Genomic DNA, 14,631 nt, shown 5'->3' on the forward strand with positions numbered 1-14,631 from the left:
TTAGTCCAGTAACACTAATAATCACGGGTTTGGGTCATCTCCTGCCATGACTGGTTTTTATTACTGTTTTTTGTCATTTTCTGCTAAATTAAAGTGACAGAAGAACAGTTTGTACTTCCCCCATGAGATCTATCTTCTCTTTGGAATGACTTGTTATATCAAGAATCAGGTAATATGGGGCCAATCTTTTCTGTTTTCAAGTAGCTAGTAAGTTGTTCACTTTTACTGAAACGTGTTTGTTACATATTAGGTCAAGAAAAAAGTGTAAGAGCTCAGCGAGTCTCTTGATAAAGGAGGGGAAACGGCTTTTCTCCATGTTTGTTCTTACTGCACATTTTGTGTTTTTTAAAAGGAGCACTATTCTAATTCTCACATATCGTTAGTGACTTGAAAAGGAAAATAGTGAAGACCTTATTCCTTAGAATCATGTTAGGGTTACCCTGAATTGATGTATGTCCAACTCAAAGCAAGAGGAGGAAATAAAAAGAACAAAGGCTTGAAGGAGTTGTGGATGTGAAGCACACTGAATGCCTCAGGCTAATAAGAAAAGGTGACCTAGAAACCTCGATTGGCAATCACCACTCTGTCGGAAGCCTGCAGTAATAATCTTCACTCTAATTGGATTATATTGAAAGTGAAAGGGTTTTTTCCCCCAACAAATACCTGAAATTAATAACCAGCTCAGTCCTGGTGAATCAGTTACTATTAGGAAAAAACCTGGGAATTAAATTGCTCCCTAGGCACAATCAAAGTTTACAATTTCTCTTTCGCAGTTCTTTTGAGAACACTGAAGGATCCTTTGGAGCTGGAAAAGGACTGAAGGATTTACAGCCTGATTTAAAGACACAGGCTACTTCCCCTAGAAATGAATGCGGGGCAGCTGGAGACCTCTGTACTACTATTATGCCTTTGAAGAGGTTTTATGAATTTAATGGTGCAAATTCTTGATAGCTTTCAAAATCTCTAGCAATGACTTTCTCCCATAGACATTGCTAATATCTGAGACCTGGCTAAGGAACACAAGCTTTCACATTTAATAGTGATCTCTGCCTATAGGTCAGAGCATTCTCATGCTGAAGAGAGGCCTGGCATCTTTTTTGTTAGTATTTCGAAAGGGGAGGATAACGTACATCCCACCAGCTCCGTTAAATCACAAGAATTCAGAAGCATTAACGCGGGAACATGGAGGAGAGAGCTGTCACAGGCATTCATTTTATTCCCTAACACTTCTCGTTTATGTTGAATTACAGTATCTTCCTGTATCAGAAATTACAATTAATTCAAGCATCACATGTTCCTGTTCTTGTGAAAGCACTAAGAGCGCAGTGGACACATCCTCTAACACCATCAACTTCCAAAAGCTGTTTTTAATTCAAATGTTCCTACTCTCAGAACTTTTTTGATCCGAGACAATGACAAAAGGTTTAAAATACTTTATGGTTCTGGTGTGTACTAAAGCATTATTAATACATGCAAAAATTTTAAGTAACGAGCCGTTTTAGGTATGGTCATGACAAACTGATTTCCTACAAGACCGTACTTACTTGTAGCCATCTCTAATGAAAGTGGCTGTAGGTGGCAAAGGAAGTTGTTCAATTTTGGGAGGAACAGCCCAAGAAGGCCTGAAAATGCAGGCATCAGGTACCTTCAGAGGTAGGAGGCACTGACTTGGCAGTATCTTCAGTGGAGCAAATACGGAGGAGCCCACAAAAGGTTGAAATGATGGAACTTTGTGCACGTATGAAAAATCCTGCAACATGTAAATGACATGGTTTACAACAATATAGTAAGGTTGCTCTTTGTATTTATTTATTGTTAATTAAAAATAATTGTACTGTTTGAACCCTCTACAACTGCATTTTTTTCCCAAATTACGTATATTTACTCATTCTACAAAACATTCAACAGCAGTTCCTTCAAGGAAACTCAGCTGAGGCTCCTTGTTACACTGAGATGCTACACAACTTCAATGGCTCTTCACAATTAGATCGGACATAGTTTGTCTGAAATTAGTCTAAAAAGTAACTAGTGCACTATGAAATTTTCACACTACCTCACTTTAAGCACCTAATTTAGGCACTTAAAAGATTGTTCTTTGCAAGACTTCTGTGTGACAATGGAGAGGCTAAGGCATAGTGCGACTGAAGTGCCTTAAGTCAGCCTCTCTGCATAACCCCCACGGTGGGGATGAATATAAGCCAAGTAATAACAGCGGACACTTTACACATGCCAAATGGTAACTATATATAAGCAATATAGTAAACATAATATTAAGCATCAATGAAGTCCAGTCAAACTGGACTTTCATTAACTGTCATGTTTGTCTGCAGAGAATGATGACAAGAACTTCAGCCAGAGTTTCTAGAGCTACTCCAAGTTTCTTTCAGAAGAAAAGAGCTAATCCTTTTGAGGCACTACTGCAAAGTAAAAATCATTATTAAAATAGTAACAGTAGTCTCTCTCAGACATTCGGTATTTAACATCTCATTAGATCTTTGCATTTTTTCCCTTGCACCTTGTAAAGCGTTGAGAGATGAGCAATGTGTGGATCACTATCTTCAGCTGCTGAATACTCAGCACAAGAAATCTACTTACATGTTCTCAAAATGATTAGCAATGGGTTTAGGTGCTTGTTTCCCCCACTGGCGTGTATGAGCAGGTGTGACACATTAAAAAGCAAGTAGATTGTGCTGTTGGAAATGTTACCAGGCAGAATTTAAATATGTATTTTAATACTCCTAAAATGGCTGGGAGGGAGATTAAAATATCTTCAGTATCAATGATGCCCTAAAATCTGCTCCCACTCAAAAACTTCCAGCTCAACAAATTCCAATACAGATTTTCTTTCTAGGCCCAAATTATCCTAGTCTTAAGCAACTTGTTTACTGCACCAACAGAAGGAAAATACCAACAAACCACAGGGTCTGTGGCAAGGCTAAGTCTCACAAACCTTGTAAAAAACTTATTTCAGACTTCTATAATGATATAAAAATTGGCAGATACATGAACTATACAAGGTGAATGGACAACTGCACTTCAGTAAAGCATTTTCTCATCATGGCTTCAAGCTGCCAAGTCAGGACAGAAGGAAGCAGAGTTCTTGCAGCACCGAAGCGGCCGTGCTGCCCACGCCTGCCTCGCCGGGTGGTTCTCTGGCTTCAGCAGGGAGCGGTGATCACTAACTCCCGGCCCCTCCTGCATAGTCTCTCTCAACAGAATTGTGTGTAAAAGCTCCGTACCAGCTCAGCCCCCTCACATCAGCTGGGGAGCTGGTGACTCCTGGCTCTGACCAGACATATTTACCATAACACAGAGATGTAACCCAAAAACACAAGCTCTCTTACTGCCCCCAGGGACGGGGCCAAAACTGGATGCTCTCATGGAGAAAGTCACCCTGTGGCTTGCCTGTGCTTTCCTTCCCGTCTGCCTAAGCTTTCCTATTACTGCCATGCAGGAAAATTAACTAATTCAGAGCTGACTAAATCATTTATACCAAGATAAATGCATATATCAGTATTCTTATATTGATATATAGCCACTTCTCATCCATGCAACTGCAAGTGCTGCATCTTTCCGTGTACAGCTCTCTCAGCAACGCAGATGCTTAAAAAAATGCTTTCAGTTAATTCCAGCGTTCACAGGAGCACAAAATGAGAGGAAAGGAGGTGGTGCTGGGGAGAGGAATGGCTGCTGAAATGTGCTCCGGCAGATTAAGGACGGGGTGGGCCTGAAGGAGAAGAATTAAGCTATAAAATCAAGTGTTGGAGACTACCAGGAAGACAGAGTTATAGTGTGTATCTCCCTTTTTATGGCCTATGTACAAATGAGCTTGCTGCAGAACAAGGTGATGTGTATTTCTACACAGAAATGTGCATTTTTTAATTAAAAAAACCCTCAGACTACATGCATGGAAATATGATAACGATAACTTCTGACAAAAGTGACAAAAATTGCCCCAAAAAGTTAAGTAATGCAGAATACACAGAAGCAGGCAGAATGATTTTATCCTACCTCTTAACCTGTGCTAAAGATGGAACAATGAAATACAAATCAATGTACACTAGGTGCTTATGTTAAGTCCTTTTATGTGATGCTATGGAAAAATGGATACATCCCCATATGTAAAGTTGGGGAGGTGAGTACTAGTACCCAGCAGTAGAGTCCCCATTTTAAAATAGTTCTTTACTCAGATACACTATAGGACTCAATATAGGAGTAACTATGTGACATTACCTGACCTGTGTTATACAGAAAGTCAGATAAGAATGGTCCCATCTGGCCTTAAAACTTGTGAAGTAACATCAGCTGAAGAAGAAACAGAGTAAGTTCAACCCCTGGGCTTTCTCAGAGATTTTCAACCCTAACCAAAAAAGGCAACATTTCAGAGAGAAAAAGGCAGCCTTTCCACATGCACCATTTTACCCTCGCTGCGTCCCCAGAGACTGGCAGCAAGGAGTGGCTACACATAAAAGGTGCTACAGGAAAACCATCTGAAGAAATAAATCATTTAATAGCTACTTAGTCACAAGGACAATTTTCTTTCATATATGTACATTTTTTCTGTTAGGCATAGGGCACAGTTCACGTATAATATTGTTCCCTCAGAACACCCAGAACCATTACAAACATAAAATTACAAGAAGAAAAATACCTACAGTTAAAATCAGGACAACAATTAAACAGCTCTTTTACCAGACAAGAATTTTCTTTCCAACTAAAGACTGATACGTACTTTATATGGATCCAGTTCACATTTGTTATATAGTCTGCCACACAGACCACATGTGACTTGTTTATAAATATCAAAACACACACAGATGAGATTATAAAAATACCACATCTTTGTCATGTTACCTTAATTTCTTCAGGCTTAGGGCTACCTAATCCATCTTCCACCTCCATTTTAAACTCAGCAAGCTGTGTTGGAACCATGTTGACCATGGGACTTTCCATCATTCCCAAGGCGGTCACGGTCTCTGAACTTATCCCGTCTTTGTAACTCATTACCGGGGAGAAGGCAGGGTGTTGTTCTAAAGACGGTGGTGTTGGGAACATCCTTTGGAGATCTGCCACAGCTAAACATGATAAAATAATACACTGTTAACCATTAAAATACAAATTCTCAATGAAATCCAATAAAACAGAAGAGAGTGACTCAATCGTAGCTCTTATTTCACCAGTTAAAATCTAGCAAAGATTCTACAGGTTGACTGGAGTTCTGACACCAGTATAAACCTAGAGGAAAGTTAACTCCAACACATTGCAAAAATCCCTAGGGATACTTTGCGAGCAGAAACAACAAACTGGTAGATACACAAATCCTATGTATAATTTTAACAGCAACAAAAAAATATTTCATAATAGAAGAGAGTAATTGACATGAATGCAACATTCGCCCCAGCAACTGTTACTAAGGGGATATGAAGTAGTTTCTTCCCTGTTTTAGAGCTGATACCAAGCCCTAAAATGGGATGATTTTGGAATTCGCATGCACTTAGCTGCATTTTTCCACTGACACAGTGACTGGAGTCTCTTTTGGCCCACGGCGACATCCCTCCTGAAGAGGAGACAGGCTACTGTTGCTAACACAAACACAGGCAATTTTGCTTAAGAATCAATCTGCCAGGCATCCAAAAGAGACACGTGTCAGAAGAAGCCACAAAATCACAATTGTGCATTATATGACGTTAAGCCAGGAAAATCCCTAAATTACTTCTCAGCAAATGAACACAGTGTAACCACACATTGCATATTTTTCTTCTTTAAGCAAAACAATCAAAAACTCCCTGTAGAAATGCATTATGAGAAGGGTAAATTCCTACAGGTGTCCCCTCTTAAATACCTTTTCTGACAGACTAAGTGCCCAATTCCACTTCCAATCCTATACATACATTCAACCTGAGTTGACAGCACACAAACACATGCTTGTATTCAAAAACTTTTGCGGCCTAAAGATTATGGAAAATGCATAACTAAATACAGATGGATTTCTGACTGGAAGTTACTGTGTTGTGGAAATCCAAACTGGTGAAACATAGCACTGTTTCAGTTCCCTGCAGACACTGTTATGTCTTGACAGCTGGTGGCAAGGGGACAGCTACACACCCGAAGTGCAGTACATCTATTGAACTTATTTCATACAGCTCTAGAGGATGTAATTTTCTCACACTCAAGCTCCCTCCAGTTAGCAAAATTCTGCAGTGCAGATTCATAAAAAAGTTTAATTAGAAAAAATCCCCCAGCCCTACAGCAACAGGCTAACTATCATTATTCATTTTCATGTGTGTCATGCTTGAAAAAGCTTTGCATATTTTAAAAAGCTATGGATCAACTAAACCTGTCAAAATCCAGAGTCTGTATACTTCAGACTTGTACATTTGAGTAAATCAGCATGGCTTTTATGGGTCCATAAAACCCTGACTCATCTCCTTCAGACTGGTTTTTTCCTCTCCTCAATTTGTTCTCATTAGCAGCTAAAGTTAATGAGAAGGCATTAAAGAATGATTTGCAGAGATATTTGATTTCTGCTTATAGCAGACACAAAAATCAAACATTCTTCCTCCCACCACTAAGTAACTTGTAATTCATAGTCTGATTGGTTAGTATAATACCAAAAATTCTCACTGTCCTGCTCTCACACATACATATAACACAATTCTCTTTCATCTCAAGAGAAATGACACCCTGAAAGTGATTTGAAATAGCTTCGAAATGAAGATTTGTAACAAATCCCTCCCCTGCTTCCAATCTAAGACAATAATGTCAAAAGAAGAGCACATTAAAATGTATGTCTATATTACGATCCGCTGTTGTCATTAAAATCTGCTTACCTTCTTTTAATATTGGCATCTGGTAATTACAGAATAGAAGAAACACCCTACCTCTTAGTCCTGAGAAAGTGATGCTATAAGTCTCCTACATAAATGCAGCATGGTAGCTATAAGGAAATTTTAGCTGTCAACAAAGGGGTCAGCAGTTGTTGCTACTTACTTGGTGGGTAAGGTACTGCTGTCCTACCATCCTTCCCCACAGGGCGCTCCTCAGACCCTACGGCCGGCGTTTTTGATGACCGAAGAGCTGGTGATACAGCCTAAAAGAAGAATATACACATACCTCATTAAAAATATATAAGATATTAGAATTCATAAGCTATTAAAAATTCTGAAAGCTCTGAATGAGATTGCACAAGAAAGAAAAAAGTGTACTTTGCTACTCTCCCTCCTGCCTCCCCCCAAAAGGAATCTGGATTTTCTTCTCTGTCAACGCTAAACCAAACAAATTTAGAAGTCTATACATCCCCCTATATCTGTAGATACATACATATAAGCATATATATCTATATACACACAAATTACATGGAAAATGTTATTGCAAACATCGAGCTTGGAATTAATGTGACTACTCAGACTACCCTAAGATAATAATGAGAATATGACTCAGAGTGAGAACGCCATGAACAGAGCAGAGGGGACAACTCAACACATAAAGGTTTCAAGGCAGGAAGAACATGAGGTCTATCCAGGCCAGCTTCACAGAAAAAGCTCATTTTTAATTTTGACAGAACAGTCCTCCTGTAGATTTGCACAGTAACTGCCACATCTCAGGGGCAGTTGGTACAGAACCATAGAACAGGGGGAAGTGGTAAGTAAATTGGTGTACTGAGAAGTACTGCCAAGAACCAGACATTAGACTTTTAAATACTATTATCTACTATCAGTCAGTTTAGCATCACCTTCCATATCATTATGGCGATACTAGACTAAGCTTAAAAATAGTAATTATTCAACTCTTTGCCTTGCCATGTGTTTTGTCTTGCTTTTTTTTTTTTTTTTCCTGGTGATCCATGTAAAACTGCTTTTCCTTTTTATTTCCTAATATTCAGCAACTATTCCTCTTTGCACTGAAATGAACTGCTTGTAGGAATAGAAAGAAACATGCTGCAGGGAATGACTAAAATTCAGTAAGGTTGAATTTATTTTTCTTTCGGCAGCTTCTCAGACAAGGTAAAAGAACAAATCACCAGTTAATGAAACCAGGACCTTTTCTGTAACTCCCAAACAAACACAAAATGCTTAGAGAAGCTAAGGACACAAAACTACATGTAATGCTTTTATAAAGCAACTACATTGCTTCACCTGTGGAAGTATTTGTATAGCCTGTCTACGCAATGACCAAGTCAGCAAGTCAGTTGTATACAGGTTCCCTCATGACTGAAAAAGTGTCCGACACCACAAGGTTGGATGTTACTTAAATGATCTCCTAGTACTCCTGAATTACATACAGTGGTGATCCCTCTCTCTCAGAGGAATCCCCTGAAGGGATACCTCTCTTTGCTACTAATTCTGAGTTAAATCCAAGCCTGCCTACCTCAAAACTCTCCTGTCTACTAGGGATAATTGCTCCCCACTAGGACTCCATCCTCCTCCTTCTCCTCTGTTTTTCAAGTCTACAGAACACTCATTCCTACAAAGACTTACACCAAGCTCATCTTCATCTGAATTATCAAAGATGTTATCTAGATCATGAAGTGATGGAGCCAGATCTGTCACCTGGGTGAGGCTACCGGAGCCTGCTCGGCCTGCAGCATTGTCTTGCCGGGTATCTAGCAAAAAGAAAGGGAAAAGACATTAAAAATGGGAGCACACTTAAGAAACACAAAAACTCTTTTTTCCAGTTTTACTTTTCACTCTAAACAGGGGACAAGCACAAATCACTGAGGCCCCTTTTCAATGATGCAGCCTTGCAGTCATTTTTTAATCAAGCACCAAAGGCCAATCAGGAAAGAATGAGAGCAGCTACTGTTCAACTTTAATATACTAAAAAAAAAATCATGTTGTTGTAACAAAGACATGCGAATCAAGTTCTTTCCATCCCAGGAGCTGTCCATAGCTCTCATGTTACAGTAAAACGTTCAGTATCTGCTTGTTCCTTTCACATTTTATTGTATAGCTTTGAGTATTTTTGCTTTGCAGACCGAATTGAAGAGTTTTTACTCACCAGTCTTAGGAGCAGAACTGAAAATAGACATGGCATCTTTTCCATCAGGAACTGGTGTAGAATGACCCGTTGTGGGGATTTCCTTGGTACCAATTCCATCTTCTGACTATATAAAAATACAGATATTAATTTAAGCTATGTAAGAACAACTGCTTTCCTACATCGAGCCAAACTCAGGGCTCTGGATTCAATGTTTTGAGAAGCTGTTTATCTACATATCAGAAAAAAACATGAAGTAACATTGTGTATGATTTACAAAGGATTCCATAAATGACGGTTAACTTTGATAGCTAGCATATATAATTAGCAACCTCAATTTCTCCATCACAGGGAAAGTGATGACCAAAGAATGGTGATCAAATTGTTTTCTTTCACATATGGAAGAACACCTCTAAGGAAATGTTCCAACCAATATAGCGCCCCTGGCACAAATCCTCTCAGCAGAAGGCTACGCTGATTTTGCCCAAGGGAAGAAACATGAACTTGAGCTGGAAAGCTCTGAGCTTTGCAGGGAGGTGATACGTCAAGCTCAAGAAAGAAAAAAAAAAAGCCCAGCAAATTCCTTCATCTCTACAAGTAAATATAAGGCTCAAAATATTGTATTTCTTTGCTTAAATCTGGACCCTGCTGCTGGTCAAGCTGAATATATCTAAACAGGAAGAACTCCTTGCACCAGCAGTGTTTCATATACAAACAGGTTTGGAGGGATGGGAGCAAATACCAGCTCAAAAATACTACAGTGAAATGAGGTTTTTCTTCTTGTGAGCTGGTGCAGGAATGAAATACTAAGTCTCTCTGATTTTGATCTGTGGAACAGGTTTGTGTCTTCCTGAGAGCTGTAGAGCAATAAGGACATTAATGCTAAAGATTCTGGATGGACACATTACCTTGTTCTTTTTCAAAGGATCTTTCTCAGCCCCAAGTTTGCATTTTTTATTGCCAGTGAAGCTGTACTTGATATCACCATCTTCAAAAGTGTAAGGATCACTGGCATCTCCCAGGCCTTCTCCAGGTGCTTGGATTAAAGGCAAGGAGTCAAGGTAGTTCAGTGTCTGCACTGGTTTCTGCTCTCTCAAAATTTTAAACCGTTTATTAGGTTGTGCTAAGAGCCTGAAAGTAAAAATAGACAAGCACATAAAGCCACCATGAAACCAACCAAACATTCCTTTTATAGCAAAGAAAAGTAAGAGCTCTTAAGACCTGTACCTGTCCCACACAAGTACAGCCCATGTCTCCATCCCCCTTGATCTATGAAATATGCTTTTTCCTCAAATAAAGGATGCATTTGCCTACATTTAGTATTAAACATCTTACTGTATTAAGAACTTCTACTGTGGTACAATGAAAAAATAATTAATCTTGTCACACATAGATAAAAACACTTTGAAGTATACATAACCTTTTCAGCCTAGCAAACTCCACTGTCATCACCCAAATAATAATTCAAAAATTCTTCCTCAATAATTTTAGCTTATACATTTAAATTAACTACTCTCTTTGGTACATTTTTTCTACGCATTGTCAGAATGCCAAAGTAATTTTTAGGCTGGCATAAAATTAATTCAAATTCTCATGCTAGAGCTATAAATAAATAAATGTATATATTTGCATAAAAGAAAATCCATGTTTTTAAAAATGAAGAAAGAGCTAAAAATTCCTTAAAATGTAGGTAGCTCACGTTGCTCACTGAGGAAGACGATGCTGTATGTTATGACCATAGTTTTTCTAAAGTAACATTTGTAAGAAATTATTCTGTGCACAGACCAGAGAGACTGTTAAGGCTTTCAGAGTCAAGTTAATGGTAAAGCTTCTATCAGTTTCAAAGATCTGACAGTGGGCTTACAAAAGAGCAGTATTATTTCATAATATAGTATCAGCTACTCCTTACAGAAAGCACAATACAGCGCAATTTTAAACCCAGAGAATTGGACAAGCCACAATGAAGTGCCTCCACAGTGCCATAAACAGGATTTCAGTCAAAACCAAGCATTTATGGAGCTGGGAGGTCACATAACTATACATAGATTTTCTTTTTTAAAATGATCAAAAGACATAAGCTTAATAAACCTCTTACATTTGCTCAAATTACCGTGATACAGGTTACAGAGAGTTATCAGTTCTTAATGTCCAACAGAAAGCCAGGTATGAAAAAAATAAAGTGTACTAAATGAGCACATTTCTATTGAAATATTTAATGTTATCTCCAGCACACATCATCTTCAATGTTACAGTGAAGCCTTCTACCGGCTTCAGTTCCAACTGAAAGCAGAGTTTGGTCATGCTTATAACTGAACAAAAACACCACTCAGATCCATTTGCACTCTTACCTTTTCAGTGCGCTGCTGTCCGAGGTTATTTCCATCTTGGCGTCGTATCTCTCACACGGAAGAGCTGGTGGCCTGAACTCCAGATCGTCACTTAAGGGGACGCTATAGGCCCTCCAGATATCCCGTGACTCGCTGTTGTGAGTGATCCCGCAGTACAAGGCTGTCTCGCTGACCTCTGCCATCAGAGGTAACCTCTGGCCAACAAGGACTGTCCTCTCGTCCAGGCTGGGCAAGGGCTGCAGCTCCAGCCCGCTGCCGTAGAGCGCTGGGGTCACCGCTACGGAAGGCGGGTCCAGGTTCTCTCCTTCCTGACCTCTCGGCTGGGGGCTCAGGGTGGGAGGCAGAGGGGACGTAGGGGAACGGGGTGAATCCATAGGATTCATATTCATTTGTTTGCTTGGATTTCTAGCAGGTATAGATAGAGGCTTCTCGTATTTTCTGGAACTCGGGACATCTAAAGAGGGCTCCATTCCTGCTAAGCCCAGTTTCTGTCCTGACGTGTCCTGCTCCATGCACAGCTCTTCAGTTACAGAGGGCCGATGGTGAAATGGCATCAGAGGCCTTTTTTGCAGTTTATCTCCTTTTTCCTGCCTCTCTGTTGTTTTGTGCTTTGAAGAGGCGGGAGGCGGCAATGATGAAGACGACGATGTTCCCACGCTGAATCCTGGCTGATTTATTGTCGGGGGACGGCTGGAGCCAGGAGCACAACGCTGTTTGAAAACCTTGTGCCTGAAAGCAGAGACAGAAACAAGTCACTGCATGGTTTATGCAGTTATCTGATCTAATGGGGGGAAGGAAAAAGCAACACCCAAAGAACTGCATTGAGAAATCTTATGTCTATTGCTGATCTTTTAACAGATTCTGGAATGGTCATGTAATCTGGGCCAGGTCGCTCAAGCCAACTCAGCTACAGTCTCTCTGACCTACAAAATGGATAATGACAGTCTCCAGAAAATAGTATTCAAAGGAAAGATTTAGTGTTTATATGAGCTTAGTACTGCTCAGATGGAAGGTACTCTAACAAAAAAAATGTAAGCTACTGTTGTTTTTTTTACCCCGAAGAAAGATTTTCAAATAAAATGACTGGAACTACGCCATTACTCTGGCACACTCTCGAGCATCTGTTACAAAAGATACAGCTCTGAACTGGTTTAATTATGTTCACAGATGCAATACACGGCAGGATGCTTCCATGGCATCTTCCTCCTCCATATCAGGTAAGGAAAAGCAAGTACCACTCTAGCAGAAATCAAAACCAACTAGCAACGGATGAAGAAAGAATGAATATTTTAAAATATTAAAAAAAAGTAATAACATACAAACTTATTACTGGCTTCATTTTTTAATAAGGCTTTTTTCAATTTGTATCCAGGATCTTCGACACTAGGAAACACAGGACTGAATTTCAGTATTTCAGGTAGTGGCGAACAGTATTTTCACCATACATCTGATGGTCCCCAGGGATGCTACAACAGGCCCATCTAACTGTCCATATTTTTATTGGCCATTTTTGTTGTTTGGGATTTTTTGTTTAGTTGTTTGTTGTTTTTGTGTGGGTTTTTTTTTAAGCTAAGCACAAATTCAATTGTTGTGCTTAATATTTACATCTGTTTCAAGTTAAATAACTCTTCAAAATAAATTACCCTGTCCCTATTTTGTTTATAAACCATAATATCTAGGACAGCAACAAAACATAATACGCTTCTTACAAAGATAAACTCCATTACTGCAAGTAAAGTGGAGATTGAAGAAAACCAGTTCTGCTTTTATGACTTAGCTATGAAAACATCGAAGTTTTATAGTACACGGTGGCTGTCAAATAGTACAAATACAACTTCTTGTACTTGCTACATCTTCCTCTTGTAACCATCCACGCTGTGTGACATGGCCGTGGCTTGCTTTGTGGGCTTTGCTGTTACCAGGACATGTTGTAAATTCTGTGCCGCAGCAGATGGTCTTTAGCTGCAAGCACCCAGAATGTGGAGCCAGTGCCCCAGTAACTGAAGATTTGCCTTAAGCATTTTCTTGTAACATTGCATTGATTTAATCCTCTGTCATTCACTGAATTTTAACGGACCGCAGAACATTACTTTGGACAGCCTGATGTTCAACACACGAAGTCAAGTCTACAGAAGACTGAATTTGATACCGAGTACCAGACGACCTTTTAAGACTCCGTATTTAAGATCATGTCTTGATATTTATACTCTCATTTATACAAAACAGAACGGGCACAGTAATGACCAAACCAATATCTATATGAGAGTAACTGTCCAGTTTATGCAGTTACACAGAAAAAATGTATTGCTGTTTGAAATCAGGTACAACCTGCATTTTAAGGATGATGTTTTAATTTCTCAGTTGCTGTGTTTACTAGCTCCAGCATGATGCAGTTGTCACTGGAAGTGTTAAGAGACTGTGAAATTGCAAATGCAGCTGAACCTTTCCATAGGTTCAGGTTTCCGTTGCCCACTATTGGTTTCTCATGCTTTCCAGGCAAGGCTGGACTTCAGTCTTCCATAGGAAACACTCGGCATCCTTACAAAACGTGTATCTGTATTGCATTCTTGAGTATATACATACAAGCAACAAATAATCAGGGGTTCATTACAAATGAGAAATGTTTGAGTGACTCCAGCCCCCATTCTCTAGCCTGGGATCATTTTTCTGCTCAAGTCCGCTACTACAAGTGACAATGATACAAGATCCGTATTAACCATCTGAATATGAGTGATGATGACAGTTCTGACATCAGAGTTTCCTCTCAGCTAAAGCATAAGTCTGTAGAAGGCCTTATCAACTTCCTCACCCTGATCTGGTGGCCTATAATAGACGCCCACAATAGTATCACCCTTGCCAGCCTGCCCCTTAACTTTCACCCACAGACTCTCAACTCACTCCTCACCCGTGCCTGGACAATACTCAATACATTGTAGTTGCTCTCATGTAAGGAGCAACTCCACCACCACGCCCGGCTGGCCTGTCTCTCCTGAACAGGACATAGCCATCCATGACCACATTCCAGTCATGCAGCTTCCTCCCCATCTGTCTGGAAGATCAGCAGTGGGCAGTAGTCCATTGGGTGCACTAGGTTGGGGAGCATCCTGGTGATGTCCCTGATCTGGGCTCCAGGTAGACTGCACACTTCCCTGCGATGAGGGTCAACTCTGCAGACTGGGCCCTCTGTCCCTCTCAGAAGGGAATTGCCTACTACAATTACCCTTATTTCTTTCTTATCTGCCCTGGTGAGACCAGATCTAGAATATTGTGTCCAGTTGTGGCCCCTCAGTTCCAGCAGGACAGGGAA

At 39.9% G+C, this 14,631-nt stretch overlaps 1 protein-coding gene across 1 annotated transcript in view; it reads right to left on the bottom strand.

Annotated features, from left to right (window-relative positions):
- MED13L (mediator complex subunit 13L) overlaps positions 1–14,631 on the bottom strand; it is a 189,757-nt gene that overhangs the window by 27,256 nt on the left and 147,870 nt on the right. The window contains exons 10-16 of the mRNA XM_065033853.1: positions 11,325–12,053; positions 9,885–10,107; positions 8,998–9,103; positions 8,478–8,602; positions 6,991–7,090; positions 4,855–5,075; positions 1,545–1,750 (exon numbers count right to left, since the gene is read on the bottom strand). Coding sequence (XP_064889925.1) covers positions 1,545–1,750; positions 4,855–5,075; positions 6,991–7,090; positions 8,478–8,602; positions 8,998–9,103; positions 9,885–10,107; positions 11,325–12,053 — 1,710 coding nt within the window. The remainder of the gene's footprint in view (positions 1–1,544; positions 1,751–4,854; positions 5,076–6,990; positions 7,091–8,477; positions 8,603–8,997; positions 9,104–9,884; positions 10,108–11,324; positions 12,054–14,631) is intronic.

The sequence above is a fragment of the Columba livia genome, chromosome 17 (assembly GCF_036013475.1).
Source record: "Columba livia isolate bColLiv1 breed racing homer chromosome 17, bColLiv1.pat.W.v2, whole genome shotgun sequence".
Taxonomy (NCBI): Eukaryota; Metazoa; Chordata; class Aves; order Columbiformes; family Columbidae; genus Columba; species Columba livia.